Source organism: Varroa jacobsoni, unplaced genomic scaffold (assembly GCF_002532875.2).
Source record: "Varroa jacobsoni isolate VJ856 unplaced genomic scaffold, vjacob_1.0 scaffold_812, whole genome shotgun sequence".
Lineage (NCBI taxonomy): Eukaryota > Metazoa > Arthropoda > Arachnida > Mesostigmata > Varroidae > Varroa > Varroa jacobsoni.
The window spans coordinates 268,682-284,202 of NW_019213714.1; the positions used below are offsets into that span (position 1 = coordinate 268,682).

The 15,521-nt window shown below is 39.5% G+C and overlaps 1 protein-coding gene across 9 annotated transcripts in view; it reads right to left on the bottom strand.

Moving 5' to 3' along the window:
- The window catches only part of LOC111264000 (sodium-coupled neutral amino acid transporter 7), a 33,034-nt gene extending 20,613 nt beyond the window's left edge, over positions 1–12,421 (bottom strand). For 2 of the 9 annotated variants that reach the window (XM_022839563.2, XM_022839558.2), the window contains exons 1-6: positions 12,092–12,421; positions 8,547–8,641; positions 7,810–8,004; positions 6,169–6,290; positions 4,060–4,258; positions 3,651–3,786 (exon numbers count right to left, since the gene is read on the bottom strand). In XM_022839563.2, coding sequence (XP_022695298.1) covers positions 3,651–3,786; positions 4,060–4,258; positions 6,169–6,290; positions 7,810–7,945 — 593 coding nt within the window. In that variant the 5' untranslated portion in view covers positions 7,946–8,004; positions 8,547–8,641; positions 12,092–12,421. Of the gene's footprint in view, positions 1–3,650; positions 3,787–4,059; positions 4,259–6,168; positions 6,291–7,682; positions 8,005–8,546; positions 8,642–12,091 lie in introns of those variants that run through there. The other 7 variants (XM_022839557.2, XM_022839556.2, XM_022839555.2 and 4 more) reach the window with 7 other exon arrangements.
- Positions 12,422–15,521: the final 3,100 nt, after the last annotated feature.

Below are 15,521 nucleotides of genomic sequence, written 5' to 3' on the forward strand. Positions count from 1 at the left end.
CGTCGTCAGAAGCCTACGGCAAAGGCTTGGAAACTATTTTCATTTCGCGACTCAGTGCTTAGACGTATTTGAGTTTTACCATACGTACTTGGAAAACCTTGGCAACTGAGAATGAGTGCTTCCAATCTTGAGCTTAGGTGAACGGTATCAACTCGTTATCCTAGAGTGAATTTACTGCTCTCTATGAATACGTCTAGGGATTTGCATAACTTTTTGATGCGAGAAGTCAGGTCAGCGGTAAGTCGCCAGGAGAAGCAACAGTATATCAATCTGATTTGAAGCGTTGTGCCATCATCACTTAGTCGTCTGGGGTCGAATCAGATCACAAACACACTTGGTTCTGTACTGGGAGCCAACCGCCTCATGGAACCCTCGCCGCGGCTGCCACACGTAAACAACTCGAAACATTTAACGAGCATTTCTATAGCTATATTGTCGGTGTGAGAGATCGATATAACATACTCTGTCTTAATAAACTTGTGACGGTGAAGCATATTGGAGGCGCCATTAAATGAGACTTCGGCAAACGACAGCGCATCGCTTGTCCTATTTCCATGTACTAGCAATATCATAACAGAGCAATAATATATTACACACTCGGAAGACCTCATATTAATGGCCGTCAATGGCATAATGTTGCCATCCCTAGATTCGCTAAAATCTTGTTCAAAGGTTCTCATCACAATGAACATACACCTTGGCCATGAAATCGTTTAAAGGTCCTTCCTTAGAAAAAAAAAAAGCCTCAATTTTTCTAAAAGGTTTGTATTGAACAACGGCACGACGTTGTCCTAGTTCATGTCACTCAATACACGAGTACGGATAGAAAATTTGATTAGCCATAACGGAAATACGTTTGATGTAGGAAATTAATTAGCGATCTTTTTCTTCTACGGATGTTTGATCAAAGTCAGTTACACCTTGACAGCTGGCAATTGTGGAAATCTTTAGGAGTGTCGGTAGTCTCATATGCCGTGTTCGAAACACGAAAATTTCCAGCTGAGTTCGATTCGAAATTATAAATTGAACGTTTGGTCGTGATTACGCTAATTGTTCTGTAATTGACAGGGTAGACGTTCGCTGATAGCCGCGAATTGGTAGCTAAAGGACCATTTTGACCGTAACAGAATCACTCGAGGATTGCGTCCAATCACATTTGCTATGTCTGTTCTGAGCCAGGTAAGCAGACACGTTTCGACAATTCGAAAAAGGTTGCCGTCGTAAGCTCATGGCAAGTTTCTCCTCCGATATTTAGTTAGGGAAGAAAATGGGTGCTGCCATATGGACGTAGGGAGCTATATGTCGTACCATTGTTTCAGCGGCTAATGGAGGCCGCTTGCGAGGAGCATGCCATCATTACAGGAGAAGAAATCCAGTGCAAGCGAAATACCGCTGGAGTGATGCCATAGAGCAAGAGCAAGCCAACCACAACAAAATAAAAGGAAGACTTGAATGGTCCAAAGTGTCCGGCTTCTGAGTCAAATCATCGATGACCGTAGGATAAACGCAAGGATAAACCTTAGAAAAGAGATTCATATTAATAACGACAAGTGGCAAAAGGAAATACTTGCAAAAAAAAAATAAGAACATTTTTCTAGAAGCCCTTATAAAGCAGCTGGAAGGAATATTAAGAAGGGGACAACTAACAACAATAGGAGAAAGCAGGTTAATATTCACACTTGTCTTCACTCATACGAAGTTTGATCGCTTTTCCTACGAGGCGCAAAAAAAACTACCCCTTCTGTGAAGAGAAACAAGTTAACCGGTAAACGCATACCAGGAAAGGGACCAGGATCAGATAAAGTTCCCGCTGTTAGCATACTTTTTTAAAAGTTTAGATTTTTTTCCAGACTAGTAGCAATGCAAAACAAAGTGTTACCACAAGTTCAAAAAGCTGGAAAGGTTGTGCTTTTTCTTAAATGTAATAATCTACACCGTCCCATTCGCCCACTAAGATTGTTAGTAAAAGGCTTCTTGAAGTTAAGCTACGATATTTTGCAAAGCTACACAGTTGGCTTCAGATAGATTCAGGAAACGGCGGTTAGCACTCAGCACTATCAGCGGTCTTCAAGGCCGAAAGGTAAATGACAATCGAGTGATCTGGTCCTAACAGTTCGTTCCGATGTCGAAGTCGCTTACCCGAAGAATATCTGAAAAGACAACGTCCTCCGGTACATCATATGTGTGATCTCAGGCCATTTAAGTAGGCGGACAGTGAGAAACGACTTTCAGCATCATGGGGCGCTTACTTTTAAATCCGCCGTACGACGGACTACCATTAGACTTTCCAAGGGAGGTGGATCTGATTGCGTTCGCGGACAATTTTACAATAACGGTACGAGTGCGCACAGCGAAGAAGCTGTGCAGCTGCATAAACCAAACGCTGGCTAACATGGCGATATGGATGAGGAACGGCGGCCTGAGACTGGCGCCGGCAAAATCAGAGGTAACGTTTCTATACGTGGGAAAAACCTCCTGACATAGCAATTTAGGTAGAAGCCAAAAGAATGGATATTACTTACAATGCCAAATCTCGGAGATCCAGTTAGATTGGGCCACGAGGATCATGAAGCAGGTAAAGAACGTGATAGCCAATGTATGACAGTGTCAGCGTGTCCATTAGAAATGATGGTAAACACCAATAGTTTTAGGGGGAAAAGAGAAGGTTGCCTATAATGGTGGTGAAGTTAATCGTTCTGTTTGGAGCCCCATCCTGAATGAGGCCGGACTCGTTTCACAGCTTTCGTAGCAGGCCCTTTGACGTACCTAATGTGGTCGGACTCTGAGGGTGTTTCGAACGTACTGGGAAGTCAATACGATGGCAGCACTCATACAGGCAGCACCTATTCCATGGTATCCTAAAACTACACAACAACAGAAGGCTTGGCACAGCAAATGAACTGCTATTCCTGCCCACGCTTCTAAAACAGTGACAAAACACAATGTTCCGAATATATTGTAAACTGGTCGGGAAAGCCGACAGGGGAACTATTGCACTTACAGATCCGGCTGTTCAACGGGCAGATTTAACATTACTTGCAACCAACAGAGAAGCTCTTTTTCTGCATGTGCCCGCAATGCGCGGACGAAGTAGAAAACAACGTGTTTTATGACGTAGCGCAATGCAAGATACTAGCGCGCACTAAAATAATCTTTTCTAACGCCAGCATAAAAAAAAGTCTCGACATATATGCATTTTCGTTTCTTGACTATATATGTATCTTTCGAAAATACTGGCGTAACGCGGACAGGCCAGAGAGCTCCTTACAAAAAAGAGTAGACTATTGAAAGGCAGCCTGAATACACTCATAGAGCAAGAGGTAATACTAAAATGTTGCGTTTCCAGGCAGGGGTAGGAGCTCCAAGCCCTTGCGCCACCTATCACTCGTCTAGTGCGTCACGGTGCGAAACCCGACTGAGGTGTCACCGATACGCTTACCCAGCAGTACATGCCACTCCTTTATCCTAGCCGTAGTTGTGTACAAATTAAAGATTTGGCCTGCTTTAGAGTGAGCTTAAAAAAAAATTCACATAAAATAAGCATGGGTGTCCTGGCTTACTTGAATAGTATTACTAAACTCTTTTTTTGAGAAAACCGGCTTATTGTGATACGCATTTTTCGTGTTATGAATTACTATCTTTTCACTTGCCTGCCAAATTTTAAGAAGTCCAGCCTTCTGAAAAAGCAAAATGGGAAAATAAAAACAACGGAGGTAGCTGAAATGGTGAATTCGCGCCTCAGGTAGAACACGTCGCAAAATCGGCTTCCGTACAATGATGAAAATACTAAAAAGAAAGCAATAAATTGTACATGTTATTCCATTTGGGTTAGGCGCCTTTTGTGCCGTGTATACTCACCTCGGTTCCAATTTGCCACGATTAAATAGACAGAAACGCCGTCAAGTGCATTTTATATTGCCGAGTAACAAACACAGTAGGTAACATTTCAGCTAAATTTCATTCCGACAAAGGGCTTTTATCGGGAACTTTACGCTCGCTTGACTTTTTTCTACACTTTTACCTTAGAAACCTTCCTTCGATTATAGTTGTTGTACTCACATCGATCATACTGATCACCGATGATAACAAGAAAACTGACAGACGCTCCGTAGCAGGCAAGTACAACAGAGAGCGCAGCAAGACGTTGCGCAACTGGTCCACAAGCCGTACGCACGACATCGTGGTAGGCATTGTCGCAACGCAGGTCAGCCACGGATGCCAAAATGATCATGGTCAAACTCAATAGGAACATTAGATGCTAATGAAAAGAAAATTATTCAGCAAATTTGAATTGTGGTGCAAATTAGTGCTACTGGTGCACAGCTTAAACAACTATACTTCTTATTATTATATATATTATTCTTAGAAATGTTTACTACTACATTGTATAAAAGCATCGACCCATTGACGTATAAACTCGCTATATAGAATTAAAAGGCCAGTGTGTCTAATCAGCAAGACTTACCAACAATAATACTATAGTGCAATATCTAAAGTACACTGCACGCAACTCGTTCATGTACGCATAGCCCCTAGCAAATGAAAACCCATTGTCCTACATATAATTTGATAAAACCCACGCAGTGCAATATGTGTAACTAGGTTTCGATTCATTCCTGTCGTCCCCCACCAGGCTTCGTCAATCATAGTTCCCGTATTACATGATATCTTCCATCTTTCTCTTTAGATGCAGATAAACTTCGAATAGGCCACGATAGTGGAGAGTTTGAATATATCTTTCGGATGCTCTACGAACAACGCCGTATAGCTTAGAAGGTATCTTCTTAACAATTCAAGCTCATGGCGCGCTGTAGAAACGAAAATTTGGCTCTATCAAATTTTTCGAGCTACTTCGATGAGGGATTCTCAGGCAACTTGAATTCGTAGGAAAAAGTAGGATCGCTTTTGTTTTACATCAGACCCGCGCCTTTAAGAAAGTTTCGAGGGCGTATATATTTCCGCACTGGAACCATCGCTCGCGACACTTTGTATGTAGTGTACTCTACGAGGGTTCAGCTGTTCGTGGGCAAGATAATTCGCAGATTTTTTAAGCCGTTCACGTGCTTTAAGCTCGTCTTATCTAAATGGAACGTGTAGGAAGCAACACTACGGTGGAGCTTTACGATTTGTCTTGTTCGTGTTGAATAGTTTAGCCTTATTTATGTAACACGAAAGCCTGACGAGAGCTTGCTGATTATGAAACCAATTTCTTTCAAGGGTGACAAAATTATCAAATTAGAGTTACGTTTGTACTTGCCCCGCCGGATCTTAAATACGGAATGGTATATCATCCAGTAGCAGAGAGAATGGCACAGGTCCCTGCGCAACGCAGCTTTATTAAACAAACGGCTCCAGTCAGACCACTCCGTTATCTACACTCAGTGTCGTACGGCCCTCATAAGATGCAGTACGTTCTGTGGTGCCCCGGATTCTACAAGTTTTCCCAAAATGTTTGTCTCTGGAAACCATATCAAATGCAGATCTACAGTTCACGAACACAGCGAAGAGCGCCCATTTTTGCCTGTCACAGACACGGCGCACCTTTTAAGCCAGTATATCACGTGCCTTGAGGCAAAACATTCTGCACGAAATTTATGCTGTACAGCAGACGCACGTGAACGATTTTAAGCACTTTTTCAGCCGACATGTGATGAAACGAGACAAAGGTTTGTAGCAGCAGCTTTTCTTCGCGATCGATTTCCAAGAAGATGGGTCAGGCAGGTCGCCTATTCTCTTGGGTATAAGCCGTAAGATGGCATCACTCCAGCCTACTGGTAGGCATCTATGTTGTAAGCCTTAAATAGACTTACCCGTTCTTGCTGGGGGCAACTGTATGTTGCTACGATGTTACATTTACTACCCGTCAGTGTAAGTGTCAAGCTGATTTTTTGGAAGTCATTGGTTATACAGCACTCTTACTAATATTGATTGAAGCATAGCCACCCACATAGAAACGCTAAACGAAGACAAAAATGGGTCACCAATAACCTAGCGACATTATCGCGTAATACTCTAACCACGACATGCTCATTTAATTGCATCATTTTGCATACTCGTCTGTAAACAATTTAAGAAATCAATTATAAATCACGAAAAGTACGTATACTGATAACTTTTCCTAATTATTTCAAACGTCGACGAGGAGCACCATAGAAGTCGCAAACTTACAATCTGCACAAGCGTTGCAGGTAAAATACCTCCAGCTTCGAAGTACGCAGATGGGAAATGAAGAACGCCTGCTCCTAGCGCTGCATTGATCAGCAAAAAGCCTGCCATAGGCCATAAAATACCTGCAACAAGAGAATTAGTGGGGCTATTACGTACCGTAGTAATCAGTTATATATGCACTCCGGCACAAGTTGGCTCAAAAAGAAAAAGATTTTGAACAAACGCTAATGGAATCGAAAGCAATGCGTAGTTACAACATATAACACCGATTATTGTAGGAATGGCAATTACTGAAGAGAATCTATCTATATCTAATAAATTTTAGATGTCCAGGGCGGAAGGTTTTAAAAAAACCTGTACGTAAAGTAGAAATTCAAATCGGTTAACAGTTAAGTATTGTACACAGAATACGCGCCACTCGTTCCTGCTGTCGCACAGATGTTCCTGAACGGTCTATCGATGAGGTAAAGCTCGCTATCATCGTAGACTTTTTAACAACGTTTATCCATTCATGGATACGTTGATTTCGTGATAGAAACACGATTTTTTTCTATTTAGCAGCTAATGTAGATCCTGAATGTACTAGATACAGGAGCTAATCTGCCTGAATACACGTAAATAACAACCACACATGGGCAATACATGCTGAAATCTTTGTCAGGATGATTCGTTGCGTAATCACGAATATCCTGTTCTTTGAAACCCTATGGATTACTTAATTTTCGCCAGAGGAATCTTGCATGCCGTGGCCATTGTATTTAAATGTGTATTACGCTTAAAAATTGCATTTGTGCTTTTTAGAAATTCCCTTAGCCTTCATGCTAGAAGAAGCTTGTAAAGAAAGGGTGCCGGTTCGAGAAAATAGAACAGGCATCGCTGAATTACGAGGGCTAGACAACGTTGAGGATTGGCAGGAATTAGTTGAGAGCGTGAATGACTTCAAGCACACATACACGCGGCCAGCGCGGCCGAGTGTTAATAATACTAGGAATCTCAATTTCTATAGCATCGAGCTATTGCTTGAATAAATGCAATACGTGTATGTACTAATGGGTCATCGCTAGCCCAATACCCAGATGTGCAATATATTGGGACAAATTTCTATACTGGTCTTTGTTTTGAAGAAAGATTGGCTCCATTAAGCTGCGTAGATTATGGAACCTAATTTCAATCGTTGAATTTCCGGAAAAAATAGAAAGCCAATAAATAAGTCTAAACTCCGGCTAAAGTGCATAATTCTACAAAAAAATTTGTAAATTAAACCAAAAATAAAAAATAGCTTATTGTAACTTAACCGATAAGTCTCTATACCGTAAATTGCTCTTTGTTAGCCCGAAGGGATAGCGGAAAATTAGGAAGACTTAAATACTGGAGTATGGTATAATAGTATAGTAAAATACGCCATTATTGCTACGCTATTTAAATTTATAATTTATAAAAACGCTTTTAACTATATTTGGCTGTCAACATAGCACTGCTTTCTATGTCCTGTGCTTTACCAACTAACTACTTACGGGTTTGTTATAAGGCGTAAGGGTACCCCTATTGTTTGACAGCATCAGGTTAGAAAGTGACCGTGAGTTTTCACAAAAAACATTTAAGCAGACTTTTTGGCTCAAAAAATTAAGATGTTTGGAGCACCTTTGCTAACGTGGACGCTAGCAAGAGATCGGGCATCCTCAATAGCTCTTCGTGTGTTGCGTGCTGTATCTTCGTAGGATGAAGACAAGATTGAAACTTCTAGCTCATTTAACTCGAATTCGTTGTCAGTCGTCATGGTCGGGTTATCTGAAAGTCCTGTTTGTATCTATACCGCGTTTATTTTCTGAAATTAAACTAAATTTAATTTTTAAAGTAAGTATACAATAATTATTATTGTAAAATGGAGTGCATTATTATTATTATAGCTACTATATTGGATGCTTATGTAGTGTACTTTTAAACTTCAAGATTTCAAATTTAAAACTGATTCCCAAATAAATTCTTCTCAGTTCCTTCGTAGAATAAAAGATGACGCTTTCTCTATATTTTTTTGCGAATACTGCTGAAAGCTTTGGAAATAGGTCAATGAGAAGGTTACTTAGATTAGAAATATATATCTTAAAGTTTAAACTAGAGACCAAATGTCCGTAAAAAACGTCCGGTTGTCAATGCACTCTAAGCAAACTACAACCTTTCAACAGAATGAGAGGTTATATATAACGTTCTACTGTATCTGGCCTGGGCAGTGAACTTTAGTGGATTGATCTGTATTTTTACATTAATTTATATAACCTGCTCACACAGTGCAACGACAATGCTGTTGGTCATCTTCACTATGTCGGAAAACGGTTGATAAAACTTTAATGAAAAAAATATTAATTGTCCAGGAAAACTACCTAAATGTAAAAACTCCTACGGAAAGCTAACTCATTTTAGCCATTACGATTCCGAGGTGCCTCCTCGCAGCGTTCCGTACTATACTTCACCATTCCTGCAATAGTAAGAGTAACAGTGACAAATACTTACTTTAAATAGTGTGTGTTAACCGGAGCCCTGTATGATTGCTACTAAAGCAATAATCGACTGGACACTCACATACAAAAAAGTAAATTGTACTAGTAAACTGCAAAGCGTATTGAGACGCTTAGGGCAATGCTCGTGGCTGCCATCATAGTACTGTTTAGTGCTATGCCCCCAGCCTTTGCATTCGATAGAAATAAAACCTCTATGTTTCGCGTTTTACGTCCGATATCGTCGTTGGGCGTTCCATCAGACAGCTGGCTCCCAGCAGCAAACGAAGTCTTTCTATGCTCGAGTTTAAACCTAATTCACAACATGTCCTTAAAATCAATTGGCAAATACGTTACCCACTGAGCTATTACGGGGCCGGATAGGATCTACCGGAAGATAGCCCAGTCTAGCCCCTATCACTTCATATACACACACCCCTAAGAAGCTAGGAACATAACCCCTGAATAAGAGCAAGAATGCACTCCATTGATAAACAGATAGGCAGACATCATGAATACTAATATATATTATAAAAAGCATCGTTTTAATTATTATAGTATAGTGATGAACTCCATATTTCTGCACGACAAGCTGGCCTACGTTGAATAGCAATTCAATCTGTCACTGAGAAGAACTGGAAAACTGGGGTCTAACGGTTGGGATCGAATTCAATTAGAAAAGCAATAGGAACCCTATTTGCATTTTGTAATCAAATTAATAAGTAAAAATAGCAGTTCAGCACATTGGCACGATTGTACTCCCAAACCAACCCCCTGTGGCATGGTGCTGTCATTGGGCGTTCGAATAAAATGAAAATAACGTAATGTAGGTGATTTATCAACGAGGAAAAGCACAATTTGTGATACCTATAAAGACTGACATGTCATGCACTGGAAAAGGATACCTCTTATCGTCCCGAACATTACACTGCCGTGTTAATGTGCGTAGCGATCGCCGCTGTTTATCCCCCACAAACCAGCACGCGTGGTAGCTACGTAAAGTTCCTCTACCCGAAAAACAGCATGGCATGGTGGTCTGATGCTACCCATAAATTTGGAGCTAGCACAGTTTATACTTGTCAGCCTATCGCTTAAGACTCTCCTCGACAAACTTCAACTGGAGGGATTTCGACCTATTGCCAGCCATCCTACAACTGCTACCGAAATGAAACCGAATGATTCAGCTTTGCCATTGACTGGCAGGAAGAAGAGCTTCACCTCCACTCTTCCTGCGCTTGTGTATTTATTCATATTTTGCTCTATTTCTCGTAACGCATGTTAAGAATCATGCAACTCTGTAGGAAAGTAAATAAAGTTCAACGGTCTTCAAAAATATTTTATGCGATATTGTCCTTTTGCTCCCTGTACATAAATACTGTAGTGGTGGTAGTATGTAACAATTATGAAGTTCAACTCAAAAAGCATCAAAACTACATTACATATATCCTTATACAGTCTTTTGAAGTGTTTTTCTTTCCTTGTATCTTGACCTATAAAGTTTTATAAAGATTATATTGTCGAAAAAGTACGATATTACAAAAAGAATAGCCACGTTTAACACCAAGCTCAAACTAATCTCATTGACAAACATTCCGTTGCGTTTTTTTTTTTTTACTTCTATTACACTGCTGGCAAATCCCTATTCCGACCGTATGCCTCGCGAAAAAGGTACGGGTCAGGCCATCATAGCTATAAGAAAAATCGCTGCCACCGGTGATTGCCATGATTGGATTCGCTACGGAGAATCTATAAGTGTAACTTTCGCCGATACACCTACTATTTATTATCAAGCCAGACGTTGATAATGAACAATCAATGAAGTCCTTCGGCAATTTTTTTAAACAGATTCAGCCCTTTCTTGAATTCGAAATACTGATATATATAGAAACTTAAATTCTAATTATATATAACCGAAAGGATGACCGTAATACGACTAGAAAATATTTACCTCCTGGTGAAATTAGGAGACAACTGCTGTATAATGAATTCAAAACTGTCAACGACAATCATGTGCTTTACTAGTTTTTAAAGCATCTTCAAACTGAACATACCTCCAACATGAATATGACATGCCCAGAAAGCACAGAAGATCTATAGAAATAAAAAAGAACATTGTCAAACCTTCAACGGATATACTGGCTCACTGACGAGTACGAGCTGATTCCGATTCGAAATCTGGAATCACGGCCAAGCCGCCAAGGAAAAGATGGCCTATTGGTCTGGTTTAATATATCAGGTGGTGATCTCATGACTAACTAGAGCGGAATCTTACATCACATATGATGCAATCAGCGCTAAAAAGAAACGCTTCAATCAGATACGCAGACACTGTCACTGCGAAAATATATACTGGGTCTGCAGAATTAGTAACGGTACTGAGTGCTTGTCCCATAATCCGTTTAGGAACAAATGGCATCAACATGCTTATGCTTCTCAGCACCTAGGTGTATTAGGACAATTTTCTCGTATATGACCTGTTTTTGAACCCAACCCTATTCGTTCTGTTTTCCCAGTTTAGTCTAACCTTGCGTTTTAAACCAAAATCCGGTGCAGCTTTTTTCTATCACTGGGTTCTTCTACTAGTTCTACTGCTTCATTGTATTTATTCTTATTGTTCCGTGGAAGGTTTTCAGTTGCAGTTCCCTTATATCCAGATAAGTATAACCTTCCGTGTAAGCAGTTTCCATTTTGTCGCTCACTAAACATGTATACAGATAGCGTTAAAAATGGATATTTAAAAATGGACGGAAAACAATAAAGATACACTTAGTTCAGAGGACATTTAACATTGGTTAAAATCCTATCAATCGGTCATTCTAGATATTAAGCAGAGTTTGGCGCCCAGTAAGATCAAGATCTTTGGATACGATAAACTTCACTATCTGGACATGTATTTGCAGAACAGTGGATGGATGGTAGCATGGAATATCACCTCCGAAACCAAATTTTCTTTGAATTCCCACGACTAGAGGCAACGAAGATTACACCATGAATTAATCAAATATCAACTTATTTTTTTACAAATCCTTTCGTTTTCTAGTAACTTCATAAAAAGGCCACCTAAAGCTTACAAAGGTCTAGCGCGGAGCCCAAAAGTTTGACCTTTTAAAACCTGAACGTTTCAATTTTAGAATCATCTCAAGATCATGCGGAGCGATACACTGTTTATCTGCGCGAAATGCATAATAAAGATCTAAAAAACACAGTTTCCCCCGAGCTTAACCTGATAGCTTCATAATGTAAGCAATGCTCTTCATTATTTCGTGCAGCGCTTTCATTGAGAAATTTTATCTAAATTAAGTTGTTATTTTACCATTATTTATATTAGTATTTCAATTATTTGGGTTGAAAGCACAAAAGGTGAAAAATCGAGAATGGATAACAATAATAATAATAATAATAGGGTTGAGAAAACTTTTATCTTTACTTACCCTCCTAGTACCTAAATTTGGACTAACAAATATTCGTCAAACTGCTAGTGGCACTTTTAAATACAATCTGAAATTTCTTAAGAGTTCCACTTAATTAGCACCGTCTTAAAATCACGTTGCGTTGCTTTTTATATTATATTTCTCGACAAGACGACCACCTGGACAACACGAAAGGAAGTACACACCCTCCATAATTCGACCGAGTTTTAAAAGAGGGCATCACTGTACGTAACAAGCGTTGTTTCTGAATGAGAAGCTGCCCATCATTAAAGAGTCTTTTACAATGCATGTATGCCAACCGTTGTACGTGCTGTTGGCGTTAGAATCGAAGTCACAGTCCTTCACCGTTCAGTGAGGCTGGCTTGCGAGGTAATCAAGGCATGCTAGAAGTCTGCTTGAGACACCACCCTATCTATTCTTTACCTACACATGACCTTCCTCGGGGTAAGCAAAATGTCTGCTATCATACGCATCTTTGGTCTACAAAAAATCTCACCGAGATAAATAAACTAGTATTAAGCAATGATAGCGTCAGTTCTCTAAATATCTAGTTCAATGGAGTAAATATGTAAGGTAGTGAAATTGCTCGGCGAGTGAAAGATGTAACATTGATTAAGAACATCGTCTGTCTATCGCAACGATATACAGCGGTGCACAATAACACATCTAAATTGATAATTTTTTGACATGCCCTGTTTCTAAAACTGTATATAGATAAAAATAGATATTTGTGTGTGTAAGAAGTTTCGTTTTTGGTGGTAATGTTTATTCAATGTAACCACATCGGCACTACAGCTACGATTTTAAACACAACCACTACCTAGTCGTTTTCAAAGTATTCTTTCTTTAGACCGCAAATAACAAAACAAACATCCCGTTAGTATTTTCTTTAATTCATATTACTAGGTAAGTATGTATCTTGAAGATATATAACGTTTCTCAATATACGTCAAAACATTTTTAAAACTATTCTGGCTACTTACTGGCCACTCAAATATCTATATATATATATATACGTATACGAAATTTTTTGGTAAACCGAAACTGATGAGAACTGTTCAAGAAAATGATAAGTGAAAGCCGCATAAGTTCGCTCCAGAATAATTAGACTCAAAAGAAGAAACGCCGTTTAGTTTCTGAAATCGATGTTCAGTGATTAAATCCTTGTTCCTCCAAGGCCACAGCGCCGCGGAAAATAACCGAGGAAGAAAGCTTTAAGCAGAAACACAGTGCGTAAATGGTACAGACGTTTTAATGACGAAGATTAGAATATTTAAGCGAGGCAAAAACTCATTAGTGCATTCTGAGAGGCTTTTCACAAAAGCAGAACTCCAAGAGAGTCCAAGGCCTCTTTCAGCCAGAAATAACATTTTACATATAGCCTATTGCGAAATGATCATCCAAACATCTAACATGCCAGTTTTTCAAACTCCAGGCCAGTTGGAAAAACGTTTTGTGCATTCCGCGTATAATTTGTAGAACCTAATTCTATAAAAAAAAAAAAAAAAAAAAAAAAAAAAAAAAAAAAGGGAGGAACGCCTACAGCGTAAGATCGTCATAAACGGCATTTCAGTCATTGATCAGTCACTCAGGAAACCAGCTGGAGAGAAGTCGAGTTCTTTGGCAATGTCGCGTAGGTTCGGCTGCAAGATGACTGTAGTTGACATTGGGAGCATCTGCTACTATTAGCCGTAAATGAAACAATTAATGCTATCCGGTTTTCAAAGTTCCTCAAGAAATTGATGAACCGTTAGCATGGCAATCGAGAACATGCAGCTCTAACATCTGATGTTAACGCCAGATCCCACTTCCATGGCTCAATCATTCCCTGAATTGAGTAACCCGTTTATTCCCTGATCTAAGTCTGTGCGACTACAATGCTTTCTTTGCTGTAAAGACATTGCTGGCCAAGTATATCTCATTATAGATTTATTTCGAAAAGGTGTAGATAAACTAGATGTAGGAACGCGAATGGTAGATGTAGTGCTATTTATTTAGAAGGTGCCAGTCCGCCGAAATCGCTCGTAATAACCTAAGAAGCTACTAGCCATAAAAGCCATTGATCCGTCTACAAGATTTGACTACTGCTACGAAAAACATTCCCTGTCACTACTACAAAACACCAGAATGATGATTAACGCTTGAACCTTGAAGCTTTTTTAAATCGATTTTTCCAAAGTGCATCCATCGTATAGCTTAAGCACAGACCCTACCAGCGACACAACAACAATAACAAGAAGCTACATTATGCAGTGACTTCATGACAAAGTTCCGAAAGAAAACTGGCATCCCTGGTATAAAAACATAATCACCAAATATGACGCCACCCTAGCGGAAGACAGAGAACATGATTTGTGATCCAAAAGCTGGATGAAATATGTTCTGATCACTGTAGTTCGTGCATTCTTCCAGGACTTTCAGTTTAAGTAAATAGAGTGAGGCAGTAAAGTATTCATAAAAGAGAATATGATATATGAGCCATCTGGAGAATCCAGTAGCACGAGTAGTAACAGATATTCTCGTCAAAATATTTCCAACTTCCTAAGCGCATGGTTAAACCAGGCTACTACGTGAGCTATTGAACTTTTTTGAGCCCGATATTGCAGGGGTCGATTTTATTAACAATAGTGATAAATCTACTAGGATTTATTGAAGAGTACAAACAACAAAGCCGCATCGCGATAAAAACTAGGAGCACCTCTACCGATACGTTGTAACCGTTCATTACGTGCAGTCAACATACAAGAACTAAATTGCTTTATACACTTAATAACAAACTTCGAATAATACGGCAAATATCACCGAAACACTATGCCATTAGTTACAATGTGTTGCTATTAGGCTAGATGCAAGCAGTAGATCGAGAATATTCGGAGACCCAGATACAATGGTAGAGATAATCGAAGTTGAAAACAATATCATTGTTTTCAACTTCGATAGTAGTAGTATCAGATAGTATCGGAATAGCAAGAAGGGATCCGATAAATAACCTAACACATGTATACCTCCACATTTTCGCTTCCGACCTGAATAAATACGCCAAAATGAGGACTCATATACGAAAAAAAACCCGGAGCAAGAAATAGCTCAACTTTAATAAAGTCTAGACCAGTTTGGTACCACAGTCTTTCTAAATTAAGGAAGGAACTGCCATTTGTGACAAAGTCGCCTACTATGAATATGCTACTTAAATGTTACTAACTTAAAGGAAAAGAAAGTTGACATTAACTTATGCGTAGATTTTTCTACCGGTCTGAATGATATACTAAAAAAACTGCCACTGCCTAAAACCAATACCAAATGGTGTCTCTACTTTGCTTCACGACGGAGAATATTTCTTTGCGGTATATGTTGGAAAAAGCTAAAAAGCAGTTAAAAATTGATGACGAATTAAAGGAACTTTAGCTTTAGACGCACATTTGATTTTCAA